Source organism: Neoarius graeffei, chromosome 7, assembly GCF_027579695.1.
Source record: "Neoarius graeffei isolate fNeoGra1 chromosome 7, fNeoGra1.pri, whole genome shotgun sequence".
Taxonomy (NCBI): domain Eukaryota; kingdom Metazoa; phylum Chordata; class Actinopteri; order Siluriformes; family Ariidae; genus Neoarius; species Neoarius graeffei.
In genome coordinates, this window is record NC_083575.1 from 40865734 (window position 1) to 40887577 (window position 21844).

Consider the following 21844-nt stretch of genomic DNA (forward strand, 5'->3'; position numbering starts at 1 on the left):
ATTTTATGAGCCTGATCCTGACCATCTGTAGATAAACAAGTTAAAGACACAGCGGTTTCCCCTGATGCTTAAGCCCTGGAGAACAGGCTTCCCCTCCTCCCAGCCAGATGCCGTACTCTTGAGGCACGTCTCAACAAAGTGAGCTTGAGCAGCTGTTCTTCTGCCTTTCAGAATGGACGAACATGAGACGGACAGTTCATGAATTATTTACAGAAAGTCCTATTGTTTTCGCCGCTGTTCACCTCGTCCTCAGTCCTTTGAGGACAGCGGAGACGTATGAGAAGGAATCGTGCAACCGCATGAGTACTTGTTAACAGAACTATTATGTTTATTCAACTTCCTTCACAAATGAAATGACTGTCTTCCCTGCTGCATGTCAGAAATGGGTTAATACATCTTAGGCAAAGCTTTCAGTACTGAAGGAGAAAAAAAACTGAAGCAATGTGCCAGCACACAGGCTGGGTTTATGAGAGCTATTTCCTTCTTTTGTGTGTCTCCATCCATCATCCTAGAATCGAGGCTGGCAGGAGTATCCATCTTATTCAAACAAGTCATCGCATAATTCCCCAATACACAGTAAAAGGCTTTTGTGAACTTCTATTTCTTTGTAGTGATAAATGTGATCAAAGTCTGCCTTATCATCTGCAGAAAAGACTAATGATGGGAAAAAAATAAACTTATGGTTGGGAAATCAGAGTTTTCACACACATCGTATGGTACTTTGATCCACCTGTGCAGGTAACTGGAGACTCACTGAACTTTCAGTAAACATGAGAATATTTTCGATCCTATTTTTATGCACTTTCTAACTTAACACGCACACACACACACACTACACAGAGGATGATAGAGTCACATTCTTCCAGCTGTGTTGTTCACCATAAAGCATTACCCTTAACTCATGAGTATGTTTTCAGCAGCAAAGAGTGAATACCTCCATATGGTTGGGTCCTTAATTAAATGCTAATTGTTATGAGCTGTAATAACGGCGGGACTGTGATGTGCAACGGGCTCAGCACTGCTGCTTCTGCTGCTGCTGCTGCTGCTGCTGCTGCTTCCCCAGAGAGGACGAGAGCGGCTAGGCTCTAGAGAAACAACCCCTCGGCTCCGCTCTTCTCCAGAGAGTGCATGCTCTGTTGGATGATGAGAGGCCTTCCTCTGCTTTGTTCCCCTGGGTGCACACGCCTTTCACAGCTTTCAGCGCGGAGGTTTGTGGAGTGTGTCATTCCTCACCAAAGTATTCCTTGTTGCCATTGTGGCAGTTTTGCTTATGGTTTATGTAATTAGTTTATGTAACTACATGCAATTAACTGGAAAATCACTTTAATCTGTTGCTTCATCATAGTTAACTGTATTTATACCGCATAAGCAGGGGAAGGTTAGTTCTAATAAGCAATATGTTGTGAGTTGAAATCTCAGGCCTGCCAGAGAGCCATTGTTGGGCCATTCAACACAAGCCTTTAACCCTTGATGGCTCTGCTCTATGCTTGTACTGAAATCTGCCTCACTGCCTCACGGTGGTGTAGTGGTTGGCACGGTCGCCTCAAAGCAAGAAGGTTATGGGTTCGAGCCCAGCAGCCGAAAGGGGCCTTTCTGTGTGGAGTTTGCGTGTTCTCCTCGTGTCTGCATGGGTTTCCTCCGGGTGCTCTGGTTTCCCCCACAGTTCAAAGACATGCGGTTAGGTTAACATGGGGCAGCCATGGCCTAAGGTTGGGCTGAAGTGCCCTTGAGCAAGGCACCTAACCCCCAACTGCTCCCTGGGTGCTGTAGCATAGCTGCCCACTGCTCTGGGCATGTGTGTGTGTGTGCTCTGTTCACTGTGTGCTTAAGTCTGTGCTTGAGTGTACATGTACAGTGGTGCTTGAAAGTTTGTGAACCCTTTAGAATTTTCTATATTTCTACATAAATATGATCTAAAACATCATCAGATTTTCACACAAGTCCTAAAAGTAGATAAAGAGTTAAACAAATGAGACAAAAATATTATACTTGGTCATTTATTTATTGAGAAAAATGATCCAATATTACATATTGGTGAGTGGCAAAAGTATGTGAACCTTTGCTTTCAGTATCTGGTGTGACCCCCTTGTGCAGCAATGACTGCAACTGAACGTTTCCGGTAACTGTTGATCAGTCCTGCACACCAGCTTGGAGGAATTTTAGCCCGTTCCTCCGTACAGAACAGCTTCAACTCTGGGATGTTGGTGGGTTTCCTCACATGAACTGCTCGCTTCAGGTCCTTCCACAACATTTCAATTGGATTAAGGTCAGGACTTTGACTTGGCCATTCCAAAACATTGACTTTATTCTTCTTTAACCATTCTTTGGTAGAACGACTTGTGTGCTTAGGGTCGTTGTCTTGCTGCACAACGCATCTTCTCTTGAGATTCAGTTCATGGACAGATGTCCTGACATTTTCCTTTAGAATTTGCTGGTACAATTCAGAATTCATTGTTCCATCAATGATGGCAAGCCGTCCTGGCCCAGATGCAGCAAAACAAGCCCAAACCATGATACTACCACCACCATGTTTCACAGATGGGATAGGGTTCTTATGCTGGAATGCAGTGTTTTCCTTTCCCCAAACATAACGCTTCTCATTTAAACCAAAAAGTTCTATTTTGATCTCATCTGTCCACAAAACATTTTTTCCAATAGCCTTCTGGCTTGTCCATGTGATCTTTAGCAAACTGCAGACGAGCAGCAATGTTCTTTTTGGAGAGCAGTGGCTTTCTCCTTGTAACCCTGCCATGCACACCATTGTTGTTGTTGCTCAGTGTTCTCCTGACAGTGGACTCATGAACATTAACATTAGCCAATGTGAGAGAGGCCTTCAGTTGCTTAGAAGTTACCCTGGGGTCCTTTGTGACCTCACCGACTATTACATGCCTTGCTCTTGGAGTGATCTTTGTTGGTCGACCACTCCTGGGGAGGGTAACAATGGTCTTGAATTTCCTCCATTTGTACACAATCTGTCTGACTGTGGATTGGTGGAGTCCAAACTCTTTAGAGATGGTTTTGTAACCTTTTCCAGCCTGATGAGCATCAACAACGCTTTTTCTGAGGGCCTCAGAAATCTCCTTTGTTCATGTCATGATACACTTCCACAAACATGTGTTGTGCAGATCAGACTTTGATAGATCCCTGTTCTTTAAATAAAACAGGGTGCCCACTCACACCTGATTGTCATCCCATTGATTGAAAACACCTGACTCTAATTTCACCTTCAAATTAACTGCTAATCCTAGAGGTTCACATACTTTTGCCACTCACAGATATGTAATATTGGATCATTTTCCTCAATAAATAAATGACCAAGTTTTGTCTCATTTGTTTAACTGGGTTCTCTTTATCTACTTTTAGGACTTGTGTGAAAATCTGATGATGTTTTAGGTCATATTTATGCAGAAATATAGAAAATTCTAAAGGGTTCACAAACTTTCAAGCACCACTGTATGCAAGACTGCCCTATTTTCACATTCTACTCAGTTATATATCACTGTGCATCTATTAGCACTTTATTTTATTTCATGATAAATGTAATGGTATAATCTCGACATTATCCTTAAACTGTTGCTTCACAGCCAAATTATTGTTAAATTAACACCTATGATAGACGTTAGTGACTGGTGTAACTACACATTGTACATCAGAGACCATTTTAGCACAGCTGGTGTTAATTTAGCAGTGCTTTTTTTTATGAATTCAAGTTTTGTTGAATAGGTTTCTCTCTGTGCCAACAAACCAGCACCCAACACTATGTACATTTTCACACCGTCTTTAACGTTTAAACAATAAAATCACATTTGCTGTCTAAATTGTCACAGTGTGATATGTGATTAAGAGACAAGATGCTTATTTGTAAATTAGAGACATAAACACCTGTGTATAACACCTGTTACGGAAATGCAAGTGTCTGCTATGATCAAAGTATATACAGGGCTACAGTAACTCACAGCTTTGTTTATGGCCTACAAAACAGAGGACGCTTGCCCAAATATTGAGACAGAGATGGAGAGAAAGAGAAGGGGGGGAGGACATGCCTGACATGTTCAAAAACTCAGAAAACTTGGCACATGCATTAGAAGTGCTGGCCTTCAGGGTCTGGCAAAAAAAGCTTGGACACAGGAGTGGCCCAAAGGCTCAATATCAATCCTCCTGACATTTTTCTTCCTTTTGGACGTCCAATTTTACCTGCAGCAAATTTGGTAGGCATGCAGATATTAACTACGTATATTAGGCTAAATTGCTGCCAGGTTCGAAGTGGGATTCCTTGTACCAGCATACACTACACACACACTTATGCCATTTTTTTTTTATTTCTGGGTGGAAGGAGGGGTTACTTTAGCTATGAACATGTGAGTGATGGGTAGGAAGAAGCGTCTGGAAAGATCTGCTGTTTGTGTAATGACCATTGCCGGATACAGATCTTCTCTTTGGGAATTGCCGCAGTAGAAGAAGAATGACTGTCTGTCTCCTCGAACCAATTGCTCAAATGTTTTCAGTCCTGAAATTACTGACAGTAATCATGAACAGAATGAAAACATGCCTGATTCCCTGCAAAAGGCCTTTAACTGGATTGCTGTGCTTCTGGATCCACATGCCAATAGTGGCACATGAAACAGGTATTGCTCTACCTTTGGTACTTGGGCCCCCAATCACTGCTTACATCTATTTTTATTAGTATTATATTTAAGTTAGGGCGGCACGGTGGTGTAGTGGTTAGCGCTGTCGCCTCACAGCAAGAAGGTCCTGGGTTCGAGCCCCGGGGCCGGCGAGGGCCTTTCTGTGTGGAGTTTGCATGTTCTCCCCGTGTCTGCGTGGGTTTCCTCCGGGTGCTCCGGTTTCCCCCACAGTCCAAAGACATGCAGGTTAGGTTAACTGGTGACTCTAAATTGACCGTAGGTGTGAATGTGAGTGTGAATGGTTGTCTGTGTCTATGTGTCAGCCCTGTGATGACCTGGCGACTTGTCCAGGGTGTACCCCGCCTTTCGCCCGTAGTCAGCTGGGATAGGCTCCAGCTTGCCTGCGACCCTGTAGAAGGATAAAGCGGCTAGAGATGATGAGATGAGATGAGATATTTAAGTTATTCCACAAAATCGAGTCGTACCTGAGCTGATAGCCGACGAGGCGTGTAGAGCTGAGTCGGCTATCAGCCATGTACGACGAGATTGAGTGGAATAACTGTTTTATTCTATCCACATTCATTGGATTCTGAGAAACAGAGCATTTTTGTTTTAATTTTTTGCAAATTCGATAAATACAAAACGTCCGACAAACTCATTTCCGCTGAGAATGTAAACAAACCAGCGAAATGACAGTAGCAATTTGCGAAAAATGCTAAAATAATAATTCTTGAAAAATAAAAAGATACATTCTTCCCAACAAATACTTTTATTCCATATTTTGTTGCTTTTTTGTGCTTTGTTTTCGAGTAGAGTTTTTATTTCGTCTTCGGTTGGATCAGCAACACGCTTCGCCATTTTGTTTTTCCCTACTCAAGGTATATGAGCTGATAACCTAGTAGGAGAGTAGCCAATCAGAGTGCACGATTGCTCATATCCAGTGAATGTGGATAGAATAATTAACTATATATATCAATGTATGTATTAGTATTAATATTATCATCATTTTTCCATATCGTTTCAATTCCTTTAGCCTAGTCAGTCATCAGTTCATTACACACACGCACATGCACGCACACACATTCAAACCTAGGAGCAATTTAAAGTAGCCAATCCAACCCTGGACCCTGAAGCTGTAAAGCGCAACATTGCTGCCCCTGTGTGCTATATTTCTTATTTTATTATTCTTTAATATCCACATAGTGTGTAAGCACGCTTTTGGCAATGCAAATATACCTTAGTATATCACGATTCTTAGGTGAACTCCTCAGAGCAATGCATCATTAGGAAAGCATAGTGACAGCATGCATTTTCATTCTTCAAATCAAAAACCCAACTCAAGAGCTGTTTTATCAGTGTGCTCATTATTTAATGTGCACATTGTTTTTTGCCCCAGCTCTTCAAACTTACTAAGGTGCGAATGCAGTTGTGCTACTGGACATCTCTTTCTCTCTCTCTCTCTTTCTCTCTCTTTCTCTCTCTGGCTCTGTGCTCTGAAGCATGATTAATCCCATCAAAAAGCCAGTGTATCAACATCTGCCTAATCCTGTCTAATGGCAGGCACCCTGTGAAAATTGCACCTCCAAGCAACATGTATTTGCATAATTAGAAGGAGAATCCCAGCAATCAGGAGAAATGCTTAAACATGCTGGCCAGCAAACTGTTTTTTTCCCTTGGTATGTTTGCTCTTATGAATTCAGCAAACCAAGCCTTCATAAGTACAGAAAGATTATATGAATATCATATTTCATACGCTGCCATTAAAGTTAATGAATAAGACTGCAGCGAATGCAGAATTAACTAGTTAGTTGTACACTATTTCTATAAACATTTAATCAAACCCCTTTGTTCTGCATTAGTCACCATAATACTGTCTATTATGTCTTGAATAAATATTTGTTTGTGCAAAGTTACTCATGCTTTGGTGTGGAGTCCATGCATTTATATAGTTCTCCTCATATTAGTAGCGCATGCGTACATGCGTAATAACATCAATGTTTGTGAGAATGATGTTTGGTGTACATAGAGTATATATAGCCTGCCTGAGCTTACTGATTATCAATGTGACATTCACCAACATGGATTGCACAGCGACCTCTAGAGGAAGGAACTCAGACAAATGCAACTTCTTAGAATACCACAACCATTGTAAAGGCAAAGATTTTTTAAATCAATAATAAATAATAAAGTTTGTTTTACGCACCATAAACTGTAGATTCACGAGACTGTCCAGGACTACTGATGACAGAATTTGTATGACGGCATTCTGTCTTTTATTGCTTTTATACGACAGGAAAACTTTTAACAGTCCTTCTGAGTACTCCAGAGCACTACTTTTCAGTGGCAGATGAGGCAGCCTTCACATCTTTCACTTCAGTTATGACAGATGGGGGGTCTGGCACAAAGAGTCTAAAACCCACAGTTCAAACATCAGGCTCATGGCACAATCACATCTAAGGGACTGCAACCTCTATAAAGCATGTGGATTCATGAAAGCCTGTTCATTATAGTATAGGGGCATGGAATAAATTAACAGTTATGTTAATTACTCATCATCTAACTCTCATCCACAAGATAGGACTTTGAACTTCGGAACATTTTCAACATAAAAAAGCTTTTTCTTCTTAAATGTTTCCTCAGGCGGTGAAACATTGGCAGTGGCTTGCTTTCTAAACCATAAGGGAATGGGTTCAAGCATCTTAATCAATAAAGTTAAAATATTTTTGGATATAATATGTTTACCCAAACGGGCGGCACGGTGGTGTAGTGGTTAGCACTGTCGCCTCACAGCAAGAAGGTCCTGGGTTCGAGCCCAGCGGCTGGCGAGGGCCTTTCTGTGTAGAGTTTGCATGTTCTCTGTGTGGGTTCCCTCCAGTTGCTCCGGTTTCCCCCACAGTCCAAAGACATGCAGGTTAGGCTGATTGGTGGCTCTAAATTGACCGTAGGTGTGAATGGTTGTTTGTCTCTGTGTGTCAGCCCTGCGATGACCTGGCGACTTGTCCAGGGTGTACCCTGCCTCTTGCCCATCGTCAGCTGGGATAGGCTCCAGCTTGCCTGCGACCCTGTAGAACAGGATAAAGCGGCTAGAGATAATGGATGGATGTTTACCCAAACAGTATGCTGAACTGTATAATGTGACTGGTGTCCAAGCTGTAATAAAAAGGTAATAATCCAAGTTTGGGTTTGGACAGAGTAGAGTAGCATTATGCCTTTATGTTCTCTATAGGACAAACAAATGACAACCAAAAAGTGAATAATTAGCACCTTTTTGCTTCAAATATAGAAAACTGATCACTGATTAGATTAACACAAACATTTGTTGTACACAACATTTTAAAGTAATCGCATCTTGAATGATGGTATGCAAACATGTACCGTATATAAGTAAACAGCAGGCTTATCAGCTTGCGTTTGATCCATTCTCACACATGCACTTCTACTGAGGCATGATGAATGTTGCTGAATGATGATAATTCACAACACTTCTTGACCAAACAAGGAGCAGATTGTCGGGTGGCACTGCGACAACAATAGAAGGAATGCAGAGAGCTTTAAAGCGTCCCCCACATGTAGACGTTCATGCAATGAAACCTTCACCACATCAGCTTAATGAGGAGGCCGCTCTCAGCATTAAATAATAATAGTGTTAGGTCAAGATTCCAGACCTGGGAGGACAGTGGTTTGTTTTGAAATGTATTAGTAACGCCAATTAATTTACTGGGGCAAAAGAGGCGCATTGAGTGTGGGACCATGACGGCGGAGGGCGGGCTGAGTTTTCACAGCCAGCTCTCAGGAACAAGTGAGTGTATTCATCAGGCCCTGAGTGAACTTGGCTTCACACATCTGTGGGGCCTCTGCACTCACCTGATTATGCACTCCCTACAGCGCGCCACACTGACTCTACAGCCTCAGCACCACAGGAAACACTCGACTCTAGACAAGTCAATTGTTATGCTATGATCTGTACTGGCACATGTGTCTGGACTGAATTTTTCAATTTAGTTGTGCTGGTAATGTTATATAGTTCAGTTTTCACTAAGGCCATGACAGCCTGTGAGAGAATATGAGAGAAAGGGTACTTTGTGCTGAATTTAATAATACCTATCGAACATGTTTTATTCATTTTTTCAGTAACCCTGATTTGTGCACATAGAGTCATTTCAAAATTAAATGAAATTACTGACTTATTCATTACATTGATTTATTCAGCAAATCAAGCATCTTATGTAAAAAAAACAACAACACCATACTTATCACAGTTGGACAGAACAAGCAAGCAAGCAAGCAAGCAAAGAAAGAAAGAAAGAAAGAAAGAAAGAAAGAAAGAAAGAAAGAAAGAAAGAAAGAAAGAATTAACTACATAGAACGTATTATATAGATCTTAATTTCTATATTTGTTCTGAACAACCATTTTACACAAAAAAGGGAAATAAATAATAAAAACAATAATATTCTAAATAAGTGCTATATTATCTTACCTTCCACAGTTGTACTTAACAGATGACCACTGATGAAAATTAGCTGTATAGCTAATTCTGGTATGGGACTTGTTCTGTACATGGCCCCTGTTAAATAAACTAATAAACTAAACTAAACTAATACCAATATATGATTTGCATTTTCTTCAAAATGCATAAAATGTTTATGAGCAACTTATTCTTATTCTTGCTATGTATTTATGCACTTGCATTTTTGTCCATGGGCGGTGTAGTGGTTAGCACTGTCGCCTCACAGCAAGAAGGTTATGGGTTCGAGCCCAGTGGCTGATGGGGGCCTTTCTGTGTGGAGTTTGCATGTCCTCCCCGTGTATGCGTGGGTTTCCTCCGGGTGCTCCAGTTTCCCCCACAGTTAACCCCAAAGACATGTGGTTAGGTTAATTGGTGGCTCTAAATTGTCCATTGATCAAGCTTGGAGAGGGATGGGCTCCGCTAAGTTTAAATGCCCTAGACCAGCCTTTCTCAACCGGGGTGCTGTCTGGCTTCGTTAGGGGTGCCGTCAAAAAATTATATATTCTAACATTGAAATAAATAAAATGAATTAAAATTCCAAAAAACGATAGTTACACTAATGCAGATCATCGTCACCTCATGCATCATCAAAATTTGTCTCATGGCCCCCTTTCCCATGTCACAAGGTCACTGCCGGGGTCAGCGTATGGTCAGCGTGACTGCATATATTTTATATGGGGGTGCCTTGGGAATTTGCATACTTCTGAAGGGTGCCGTGACTGAAAAAAGGTTGAGAAACGCTGCCCTAGACATACCAATAATGGACTGTTAAAAACGTTATCAGTGGTGTTCCTACAGCCCTTGCTGGCTATAGCAAGAAGATGATATTTGTCTATATTAGTTACTTTTTTAAACTATTTTATAAATTAATCAATGTTTAATTATATTACATTTTTATTTGTCCATATTAATTACTGCCATTTTTTTTCAATGAATGAATCAGTCAATCAATAAAAGTTTAATTACATTACAGTTTTATTTGTCTATATTAGTTACTTCCATAAATTAATCAATCAGTCAATACAAGTGAAGTGAGATTACATTTTATTTGTTCATATGAGTTCCCATCATATTTTTTCAATCAATTAAAATTAGATTACATCATGTACATTGTCACGTGCCTCAACCGCTCCTCACTGAGATTGTATTAAGCTTACATTATCTTAAAGTACTGATGTTTACCTCAAAGCTACTCCAAGCTAGCTGATATACAGGTTTTGGGATGATATATTAGTTTATTAGGCGGCACGGTGGTGTAGTGGTTAGCGCTGTCGCCTCACAGCAAGAAGGTCCGGGTTCGAGCCCCGTGGCCGGCGAGGGCCTTTCTGTGTGGAGTTTGCATGTTCTCCCCGTGTCCGCGTGGGTTTCCTCCGGGTGCTCCGGTTTCCCCCACAGTCCAAAGACATGCAGGTTAGGTTAACTGGTGGCTCTAAATTGACCGTAGGTGTGAATGTGAGTGTGAATGGTTGTCTGTGTCTGTGTGTCAGCCCTGTGATGACCTGGCGACTTGTCCAGGGTGTACCCCGCCTTTCGCCCGTAGTCAGCTGGGATAGGCTCCAGCTTGCCTGCGACCCTGTAGAACAGGATAAAGCGGCTAGAGATAATGAGATGATAAACTAAAATGAAATGAAACAGAGCTGATAGTGAGCTGGTCATGGCCGCCTCCAGCCCAGGACATGCTGCTGCTGCACTCTGACTCTACAGCGCTCGAGGAGATGTGAGTCATGTGACCTGTGATGGGCGGGGTCTGAAACCGGATAACGCACCTGTTCTTTTTGTGTTCGTCGTGCGCGTGAGTGACTACATTACCCATGAGGCTTTGCGCGCGCGCTCCCTCTCTGCGCCACTGTGCTGTAGGAGAGCAGTCCGCTCGGTGTGGGGTTGTGTGTGTGTTTTTTTCTGCTTTCTCACTGTTACCCGGTGTCAACCTACGTCGAGGAGACAAACACATCCCTCCCTCTTTCCCACTCGGCGGCTGTTTCTAATTCGCCTCGCCGTTGCTCCTCGCCTCCTCTATTGGCCTCGGACGCCGCCAGTCACGAGCGCTTCCCCCTTTTTCCCGGAGAGTTGAGTAGCAACAGCTCGGAAACATCTGGCCGCAGCAGCAGCAGCAGCGGCTCCTCCAGCAGCAGCGGCTCCTCCGGGTTTCCTGCAGCGCGGCGGATATGGAAAGCTGCTGAAAGTCAATTCACTTCTTTAATTTATTAATTAATTTATTTGTCGGCCGCGGAGGATTTGGTGGGAGCGAGCGGGAAGTCGGCGGAGCGCTGTGTGTAAGTGTGTTTTGTGTGTGTTTACCCAAAGCGGGTTTGTTGTGAAGGCTGGATTTGTTGTGCGGAAAGTCGCGAGCTTCCTGTTTTGTTTTTTTTTTCCGCTCGTTGTCGTGTTCAGGCAGAAAAACAGTTAGTGGAGCGCGCGAGCAGCCTGAGCCGCCTGAGCGCGAGCGCCTCTGCTCGATCCGGGCCTGCTGCGGGAGCGGAGCAGCGCAGAGCTGCGCTACTTTTACTGGCAGCGCCGGGTTAGCGCTCACTCACTCTCACACACACCGCACTAACCGAAAGAAACAACACATTCACCTCTTATTTATTTTCCCCAATAAGTAGCCTAAACACTACCACCTCATATTCTACAACAACAATCTCCAACCAATGTTCAACCATTTACAAAAGTGTTAATCTCATTCTCTCTCTGTCTCTCTCTCTCCCTGTCTGTCTCTCTGTCTGTGTCTCTCCCTGTCTGTCTCTCTGTGTCTGTCTCTCTTTCTGTCTCTCTCTCCCTGTCTGTCTCTCTGTGTCTGTCTCTCTTTCTGTCTCTCTCTCCCTGTCTGTCTCTCTGTGTCTGTCTCTCTGTCTCTCTCTCCCTGTCTGTCTCTCTGTGTCTGTGTCTCTCTTTCTGTGTCTCTGTCTCTCTTTCTGTCTCTCTCTGTGTCTGTGTCTCTCTTTCTGTCTCTCTCTCCCTGTCTGTCTCTCTTTCTGTCTCTCTCTCCCTGTCTGTCTCTCTTTCTGTCTCTCTCTCTCCCTGTCTGTCTCTCTTTCTGTCTCTCTCTCTCCCTGTCTGTCTCTCTGTCTGTCTCTCTCTCTCTCTCCCTGTCTGTCTCTCTGTGTCTGTGTCTCTCTTTCTGTCTCACTCTGTCTGTCTCACTCTGTCTGTCTCACTCTGTCTGTCTCACTCTGTCTCTGTCTGTCTCACTCTGTGTCTCTGTCTGTCTCACTCTGTGTCTCTGTCTGTCTCTCTCTGTGTCTCTGTCTGTCTCTCTCTCTGTGTCTCTGTCTGTCTCTCTCTCTGTGTCTCTGTCTCTCTCTCTGTGTCTCTGTCTGTCTGTCTCTGTGTCTCTGTCTCTCTGTGTCTGTCTCTCTCTGTCTGTCTCTCTCTCTGTGTCTCTGTCTCTCTGTCTCTGTCTGTCTGTCTGTCTATGTCTGTGTCTCTCTCTGTCTGTCTCTCTCACGCGCTCTCTCTCTCTCTCTCTCCCTCCCTTTTTTTTTTTAAATATTTTTTTATTTTTAAAGTTTAGACCAGATAGTAAGTCAGTAACGCTGTCCTGGCCTGTGTGTGTTGTATATTATGGACACAAGTTGAACTCCCGCATGTAGTTCAGTCAGTCAGTCCTCACACAGCTGTGGGCTTTAATCAAACAGCACTGCATTATTTACACACACACACACACACACACACACACGTTTATTAGTGTGTGTGAGAGGGAGAAAGCTAAAACGGATAATTGATGATTTGTACAGTGGGATTTCTTCATGTAGTGTATCAGGTGCAATAAGGCATGAAGTTTATACTGTAGCTGCTCTTATTATTATGTGTTTTTTCTTAAAAACTTGATGGCAGATGTTACCAAATAATTATTTAGCTAACCATTCCAAACTCATTGTAATTTCTACAATACTACACTATCTATCTGTTAAGGAAAACTATAGGGTAAGCCCTGTGTTATTTTTAAGTCCTACTGTCGATAAGCTGTTTGTTTTTGTTTGATTTGTAGTGATACGGTGATTTTTATTTTATTTTTGTTTATTTCCCACCCCCACCCCTTTATTTTTACTATTTGAACCTCATGAAGTGATTAAGGGTAAAACATGAAGATAAACTAAGTCTTAAGTACTCCCATTAAAGAAGCTTTTTGTTCAAGCCCTGCTCATGAGGTCTATAGGATCGTTCCTTTTGTCCATTATTTTATTTTCTCCTCCTTAGCGAGTCGTCCAGAGGGTGAGGAGAATGAATGACAGTAATGGTGCGATCGGTGAACCATGAAGAAGTCGAAAACAATATCAGCTGCGTGGATGTGTCATTTGCAAATGCACTGTGCCGGCCTTTGTTTATGGTTACTGGAAGGAGAGCAGTGAGAAAGAGAATGGAGGGAGAGAGAGAGAGGGGGGAGAAGAAGAAGGAAAAAAACTTGAGGGTATTTAAATTCTCTGTGCAGGAAACTAGGTTAGGAAAAAAGTGTCGGCTTTCACGCAGACCTATTTTCTAAAGTTCGCCTTTGCCGGGAGATTACAAGTGAAGGGGGGGGAGAGTTGGCCGGTTTTCCACAGAATCACCTCTCAACAGTTCCTTTCCCCCCCACACCCCTCCTTCGCCTTTTTAAAGGGAGAGAAAGAGAAACAAAGTTGTATAAAGGAGAGGCTGGTGGCAAGAGTGTAGAGGAGTAGCATATGGCACTAAAAGGAGCACAGCTGGAGGTAGCATTTCCATCTGAACATGATGTCAGAGCAGCTGACAGGCTGCCATCCCCCAGTCTTTTCTTCTGCCGCACAGACTGCGAGTTAGTGTGTGTGCGGATCTGTGTGCAGGAGGAGGCATCGCGTTCCCCTCCAACATCTCCTCCACTTTGCATCTGTCCCTCGCAGTTTGATTTTTTTTCAGCTCTCTCGCTTTCTCTCTCTCTCTTGCTCTGTCTTTCTCTCCTCCTCCTCCTACTAGCCCTTCATTGATTTTGAGAAGAGAGCTACAGCAGGCACTACCACAACAGTGGACTTAATCAAGTTGATGCGAACCGCAGGTACTGTACCAGGGGGTCTGTGGCTTGTGAATAGAGAGCTTGCTGGCCTTTCCTTAACTTCTCTTTCTCGTTTGTTTTTTTTTGTCTTTTTCCATGTGTTACCAGATGCATGTAAGCCGGGTGAAATGGGAAGTGAAGGATTTTGCAATAGGGTAGTGTAACCTGGCAGGGGACGAGTGACGCTCCTTGTTGTTGGGACAATGTTACTGAGCAAGCTTTTCATTAAGCTGCTTGTTTTGTCCGCTAGCTTTGGTTTCACTTGCTTTCCTGTGAATGGGGAACAGTAGTTTGGTTGTAACAGTTGTGCAATTGTTAGTTGGGTGTGCGTGAAGTTTAAAGAAATTGAGAAAGTTTTGTCAATTTGTCAGTTTAATACAAGGAGGCTTTTTTCGCCTTTGGTAATACAGTTTAGTCCATTTAAAAAGAGTGTTTTTAAATGTCGAGTTGGTAATTTGGAGCTTTTTTTTATTTTCTAAAATGAGAAGTGAATTTCTATGGAGAACTGAAATGTTAATCTCAAACAGTTGAGCAACATGAAAATGCTCTGTGCTTTGTTTTTTGTTTCACTAAAAATTAATAATTAAAAATCAGAAACGACTCTTTCAGCTAGTCTACAGCTTTTTTTTTTTTTTTCCTGTTGGTAGTGACTAATTTAGAACTTGCAGATTTGAGCTGCCTGAATTGGCTAGACAGCTGTAATCGCACTCCTCCTAGTCTTAATCTCTTTATCTGGGCAGCAGCTGCCATATGGCCTCAGTCAGCTGGATCAGATGTTTATAAGCCTCCTTCTCCGTCCCTCTCTGTCCTCGGAGCCTCCTAATTTGATCGCTGCTACCTTGCGAGCTGTCCTACAATCTTTATTTTTAGCCATCTTAAGGATTAGGATTGATGTAGACTACAGGGCACTTAAAGTGATTGTATTGTAAATCTGCTGTGGGCTTCTTCTTTGGGGAGGATGTTCCGTTTCTCCAAAGATTTGGGGAGGAGATAGAAAAGGAGGAGGGGTTGGCTTGGGGTTGGCTGTCCCAAGTCCTCCCCACCAAAGCCCCTCATTAACGAAGGTCTGAGCGCTGTTTAAGGGGGGTTGGCTTGGTATCCCAATCAGATTTAAATGAAGATTCAAATGAGTTTATTTATGCTCGGTGGTTGAACATGGTGCCCATGATGCATTTTTTGAGAAGGGAGCAGTCTCCACGGGTAACAGGTGTGAATTATCGTTTTTCTTTATATTTGGGTTTATTGGTATTTTAAAACAATTGTACTCTTGGAGTGTCAGTGCACTCAGTTGGATGCTTTTTTTTTTTTCCCCCCCTTCCTTTTTTTTTTTTTTCCCCAGAGGGTTTGATTTCGTTTCAGTGGCTGGTGATTAGTACTTTACTGAAAGTTGCCCTGATGTTCTGAGACTTCACTTGGCGAAGCCTTAAAGATCACAGTACTTAGCATTCTTGCTGCAGTGTGACTGCATCGCTGAGCTGTTTGTGTACCTGCAAGCCAGTTACCTAAACGCACCGTCCTGGCCAAAGTGGGTTATTAAAAATAACTACTTCAGGAGCACAAAAGGTGAAATTACTCGCAAAAGGAAAAAAAAAAAAATCTGTAGGATCAGGACTTGTATATCACAAAAAGACTCTAACAGATGCACTGATTGCATTTTAATTTTATTTTTCTTTTTATGTTTTACGTTTTATTTTTCTATTATTTTATCTATTTTACTGATGCATTCTGGACTTTCCATTTGAAGTTATTCTTGGGAGTGTAAAATAAAAGTCTGTTTTCCAGAATAGATATAAAGCTTTATAGATGTTATAAAAATGCCAAAAAAAAAAATTGTGCAATTTTTTACAGCCTTTGTTTATTCCAGACATAGTACTGTTATTTCCTAGAAGGGTAGATGAAATGCACACCACCAGATACTTCTAGTAAAAACAGGATTTAAAAGGAAAAATGAGGATAGCAGATATTGTGATTAAAAAAACGAAACAAAAAAAACCCCAGAATCTTGAACCTTTGTAATCCTTTTATACCGGCTCTGCAGTGGACATTTTTCTAGTGTTCCCACAGGGAGAGAGGGAGAGAGAATTGGAGTGTGTGTGAGAGCCAGTGAGTATGTGCAGAGAGAGAGAGGGAGAGGGGGACAGAGCGGGTGGGGAAAAAAGAAAAGTTCCACACAGGGCTGCAAACAAAACAATTGTTGTTCTGCCAGGGCCTGTCTAACATGTGCGGTCTGTTGCAGGTTATGAAGACAGCATGGAGTTTCCGGACCACAGCAGACATTTACTGCAGTGTCTGAGCGAACAGAGGCATCAGGGCTTCCTGTGTGACTCCACCGTCCTGGTGGGTGATGCCCAGTTCCGTGCCCACCGCGCTGTGCTGGCCTCATGCAGCATGTACTTCCATCTCTTCTACAAGGACCAGCTGGACAAGCGGGACGTGGTGCATCTAAACAGTGACATTGTAACAGCGCCAGCGTTTGCGCTGCTCCTCGAGTTTATGTATGAGGGCAAGCTGCAGTTCAAGTCCTTACCCGTGGAGGATGTGCTGGCCGCCGCCAGCTATCTGCACATGTATGACATCGTCAAGGTGTGCAAGAAGAAGCTGAAACACAAGGCCACGGCTGAGGCGGACAGCACCCGGCGTGAGGAGGACGCCTCCAGCTGCTCAGACCGAGCCGAGAGCCTCTCGGAGGGCGGCAGCGCCAACCTGCTGGCCAGCGACGATGATGAGGACGAGAGTAAGAGGGACAGCCAGTGTCCACCGGAGCCGGCCAGGATGTGGGGACGCCTGGCTTCAGAGCGCACGACCAGCCCGGGAGAGGCCGAGGCGCATGGCAAGTCACCTGCTGCCACCGCTGCAAGTCCCAGCAGTTCTACAGGTTCACTTTGCCCAACTGGTGACTGTGCACTTGACCTGTCGGTAAAATCAAGCATGAGCACCACTCCAGGTGAAGCCAGGAACCCGTATTTGTGCGGCTCAGCGACTCCAGACAGTCTGCACAGCGCTCTGGTACAAGTGAAGGTGGAGAAAGACACGGGCTCAGATGATGATGAGCTGCCCAGCACCGAGTATGAGATGGAACACAGTGGCTTGAAGGAGGAGACACCGAATGCTAATGGCATTCACATTGGACACAACGGACACAGTGTCCAGCGGCTAGGCCTGGGACTGGAGGCTCACCTTACAGCACTGCGAGAGGCCTCTCTGGAGCGTGACAGCAAGGACGAGGTAGACGGCGAGGTGCTCAGCGGCGAGACCGAGCGGGCACAGGAGAGCCCGCTGCTGCCCTACGTGTCCGGCATGTTGGGTGCAGCGCACGCGCAGATCTTCATGTGCCCCCTGTGTAACAAGGTGTTCCCGAGTCCACACGTGCTGCAGATCCATTTGAGCACGCATTTCCGTGAGCAGGAAGGAGCGCGCACTAAACCGTCTACCGGCGACGTCAACGTGCCCACATGCTCCATCTGTGGCAAAACATTCTCATGCATGTACACGCTGAAGCGGCATGAGCGGACACACTCGGGCGAAAAGCCCTACACATGCACCACATGCGGCAAGAGCTTCCAGTACTCGCACAACCTGAGCCGGCATGCCGTGGTGCACACGCGCGAGAAGCCACACGCCTGCAAGTGGTGCGAGCGGCGCTTCACGCAATCCGGAGACCTGTACCGTCACATCCGCAAGTTCCACTGCGAACTCGTCAACTCGCTCTCAGTGAAGAGCGAGGCGCTCAGCCTTCCCACTCTCCGAGACTGGCCACTCGAGGATAGCTCGCAAGAACTGTGGAAATGAAAACAAAGGGAAAAAAAAACAAAAACAAATGAAACTGCTTTTTAAGTTAAGACAGAGCGAGCAAGAGAGGCAGAGAGGTAAGGAAGTAGGAAGGCAGGGAGATGGTTGAAAGGTCTGCATCAGTCATGTTTCTTATATATATATATATATATATATATATATATACACACACATTGCTTATCTTGTTAAATTGCACTTTACTAGCACATGAAAATGTTACTACTGATTTTTTTTTTTTTTTTTCTGGTCAATTTAGTTGTGCGTTTTGTTTGTTATTCCTTTTATAAAACACAGGTGATCACTACAACGATCACCTTTTGACATAAAATGTGCAAATCTAGATTTGACAGTGTATATATACGTACACTTGTACACTCCTTGATTTTATTTAGCATCCATGCCATGAGAACGCATATGAAGATTTCAGGTAATACACTGAGGAAGTTCAAAACTGATAAACATTACACTAAACGGGTACTACGATCCTATATCGACCTGTACACATAAGGCTCATTTATGAGTATGTGTATATATCGTGCACTACTACTACATATATGTTTATTTTGCAAATCCCATACTGGTGTGTGTGTGTGTGTGTGTGTGTGTCCATGCACGCAAACACAGTATGTTAACAAGTAACTCCTTTAAATCCCGCGAGGATGTTTGCTCGAAAAAGCTCCAAGCTTGTGTTATTTAGGCTCTTGTACGTTTTTTTGGACTTGTGATAGGAAACCTGACTGATAGAAGACAAAAGGCACTCATGCAATGTACAGCCTCCTTTTTCATATCAACTGACACGTTTTTATATCATTTAATGATTGGGCTGACGAGTTGATGTCTAATTTAGTTGCAGACCCTCAACACTTGTTTTCTGCTGAGAATGGGTTTTCATTTGCTGCGTTTATAGAGATTTCTGTAGTGTTTTAAGAAATTATTTGGTTTGTTTTCAAAAAAAAAACAAAAAAAACCACAACCTGGGATCTGTTGTTGCATGATGTCCAACCTGTATATTTAAGATGTGAATTGCTGTATTGCTGTACACTGTAATAGACAGAGTCATTACAGTCAGGACACCCGTCTGTTTAAATAAAAAAATATATATATACATATATATATTATATATATTTACCTTAATATTACAGCTGTAGAAATTGCATGAATTTTATTTAACACTCATTTCTGTTGTTTTGCATTGGAAAGTGTATTTTTTAATTAACTCATTTGCTTCCTAAGTACTTTTTTTTTTGTCCTTCTTTCTTTCTTTTTCTTTTTATTATCTAAACTCTCACTAGAGAGTGACTCCTGTTAAGAAGTTCTACTGGGCTGTGAAGATTGTGTTAATGCACTGATGTTAGGCTGCAGTACGTCTCTGGCCGACTGATCTCGAGTGTGTAGCATGGAGCTGGGTGTCAGCAGAGGTTTCATCTCTCTGAACATCTTTTTCCAAAGCTAGTGCCGCTCCTGCTTAGCACCTCCTCACACACTGCTGTTCTCCACTGCTGGTCTCCAACTGCTGTCTCCGTGTCATGTTTACTCGCTGTTAGCATTTAAAGTGTTGCCTTTTTGTTTGTAATTTATTTATTTATCTGTTCGATTGGCACTTGCATCAAATTTTTGTGTGGCCACGAAGATTCAGTTGCCATGAAAACCCATGAGTGTGTCAGTTCCTGTAAAGATGGGCTCAGCAGATCTACTGTGTATGGCGAACACTGAAGAATCAGCAAACAGCATAAAGCTCCGGTGTGTGTGTGTGTGTGTGTGTGTGTAGTTTCTATTTAACAGGAGAAAATGTTTGCCATGCTTGGTTGCACCTTTAAAAACAACATTAGATGCTGAAAAGATGCCTTTAAGATTTTAACTCTTGATCAAATTGACATTATTACATAAATACCAGAGCTATAAATGCTAGATTATTGAAGAATAAAATGGTTACACTGCTGTAGAATGATTTTTTTTTTCCCCCCCCTTAAACATTGTGTATATGACTGACTTTTGAGAATATATATATTTTTCTTTTTGGTTTGTATAAATTGACATCAGCTGTCATTTTCTCACTGAATGTGGAACATTTGAACAAAAAGCTCAATATATTATTTGCTAGTTTAAAAAAAAATGGAAAAGACCAAAAAAAAAAAAAAAAGCTAAATTTAGAAAAGTCCTGTTGGAGCCTTGGACGCTAACAGTTGAGCAAGAGTGAAGTTTAATTGAGAGGAGAGGGGGTGAGCGTGGAGAGCTCGTGTGCCTCTGTGGCCTCAAGGGTCCTGAGCTTCCCAGGACAATCGGTTGGTGCAACAGCTAGTGGAAAGGGTTGAGATTTGCCAACAGCGCGTACTCCTCGTGCCGTTTTGCACGGTGGTACTTTTACCTTTTGCACTCTAAAATGTGAAAGAAAAAAAAATCTATCAACTGTGGGATGGGGGAATGTTGTTTTTTTTTTCTGAGACACTTTTTTTTTCCCCCGCTTTTGTTTTATGCTGGCTTCTACTATCGTACTTGACCGCCTTAAACTACTGTTAACAGCCTACTGATGCTCAGAGCGGGAGAACTGGAACTGGCAAGTTACTGGATGTATTTTTATTTCGCTTCTGTTCACTGGCAATGAAGCTGTGAAACGGAGTATGAAGCATGTCCACAAAACAGATGAACCTTTAGTTTACTTGAAAACTGGAAACAGCCAGTGTGAAGAAGAACAACAAAAATTTAAACTGAGTGTGTAGGAGGTGGGAGAGAATAAAAATATAGTTATGTCAAAAAAAAAAAGACAATCGCATTCTGAAAAAGAGGCAGATTGTCTTCACATGTATTTGCTTCCCTTTTGAGATTTTGGTATGTTCACATTGTTCTTTTTATGGAGTTAGACAGTTAGCTTTGACAATCATAGTATGTTTCATTTTCTCAAGGGAAGTAAATTATGAGGCTGTTTAGTTTTGTACTTTTTGGTGTGCTGTTGGTGAAATTTTTAAATTGTGTGCAAACTGCAATAAATTATAAGTACCTTCATTCATTTGTGAGAAGTGTTGTTTCTTGCCTCTGGAGCTGCCAAACGGAATCATGATTTATACACTGTCAAGGCAGTGTTTTTGCCTTCAGTTGAATAATCGTATTTACTGTAGATGTTGAGTGGGTGGAAACATGTTTTCCAGTGCGTGAGGTCTCTGAATTGGGTACTGTCCGGATGTGTGTGTGTGTATGCGTGTACGCTTATGTATTTCTGCTTTAATATCTGGCTGGTGCTCCGGCAAAGCCGTGGGCTGGCCCAGGGAAAATGTGCAGCAGCTTGATGAAAAGCAGCCCCTCCTCCTGTCCCCTCAGACACACGCACACTCCTAACCTGCTGCCAAAACTCCTCAAGTACACTTTTCCAGCAAAACAAATCAGAATGATCTATTGTCTTCCTGCTCGGCAAACCTGGCCTTATAAATACTCTAAATATTGACCACATTTAAGGCAGAGCGCGTTACTCAACAGGCTTCTGCCACAGATGGCCTTGAGCTCTAAGCTCCCCCTCCCTACACACACACACCATCTTCTTCAATCAGATGAATTATATTAAATATTCTACGCTCAGTTTCCTTTCCAATGCAAAGGACTCCATTGTTTTCCTCCCTGAACATGAAGAGTCCCATCATTTCCTGAGATTTTCAAAATTCTAAAAGAATAAGAAAGTTATTTAAAAAGCTGTATATCAATATCTCAATCACATATTCTGAACTGAACCAAACTGACTGTAATATATTTCAAGGATCTTGATTGATGTAGGAGTAGGACTGGAGTTCTCAGGGTCATGCCTCATCTCATCTCATCTCATCTCATTATCTGTAGCCGCTTTATCCTGTTCTACAAGGTCGCAGGCAAGCTAGAGCCTATCCCAGCTGACTACGGGCGAAAGGCGGGGTACACCCTGGACAAATCGCCAG

The 21844-nt window shown here is 42.9% G+C and overlaps 1 protein-coding gene across 6 annotated transcripts; it reads left to right on the forward strand.

Moving 5' to 3' along the window:
* Positions 1 to 10968: 10968 nt before the first annotated feature.
* On the forward strand, positions 10969 to 19865 carry zbtb18 (zinc finger and BTB domain containing 18). 6 transcript variants are annotated; one of them, XR_009655049.1, is made up of 5 exons: positions 10969 to 11406; positions 11525 to 11651; positions 12640 to 14141; positions 16375 to 18004; positions 19220 to 19865. XR_009655049.1 is itself a non-coding variant. In XM_060925643.1 (5 exons), the coding sequence occupies exons 4-5, from the start codon at positions 14129 to 14131 to the stop codon at positions 17925 to 17927; spliced, it is 1566 nt and encodes a 521-aa protein (XP_060781626.1). In that variant the 5' UTR covers positions 10969 to 11406; positions 11525 to 11651; positions 12640 to 12652; positions 14063 to 14128; the 3' UTR covers positions 17928 to 19197. The 6 variants fall into 6 exon arrangements, 5 of the variants coding, with proteins under 5 accessions (XP_060781626.1, XP_060781625.1, XP_060781627.1 ...); XM_060925643.1 differs by lacking the exon at positions 19220 to 19865 and having other exon boundaries at positions 12640 to 12652; positions 14063 to 14141; positions 16375 to 19197; XM_060925642.1 differs by lacking the exon at positions 19220 to 19865 and having other exon boundaries at positions 16375 to 19197.
* The last annotated feature ends 1979 nt before the right edge of the window (positions 19866 to 21844 follow it).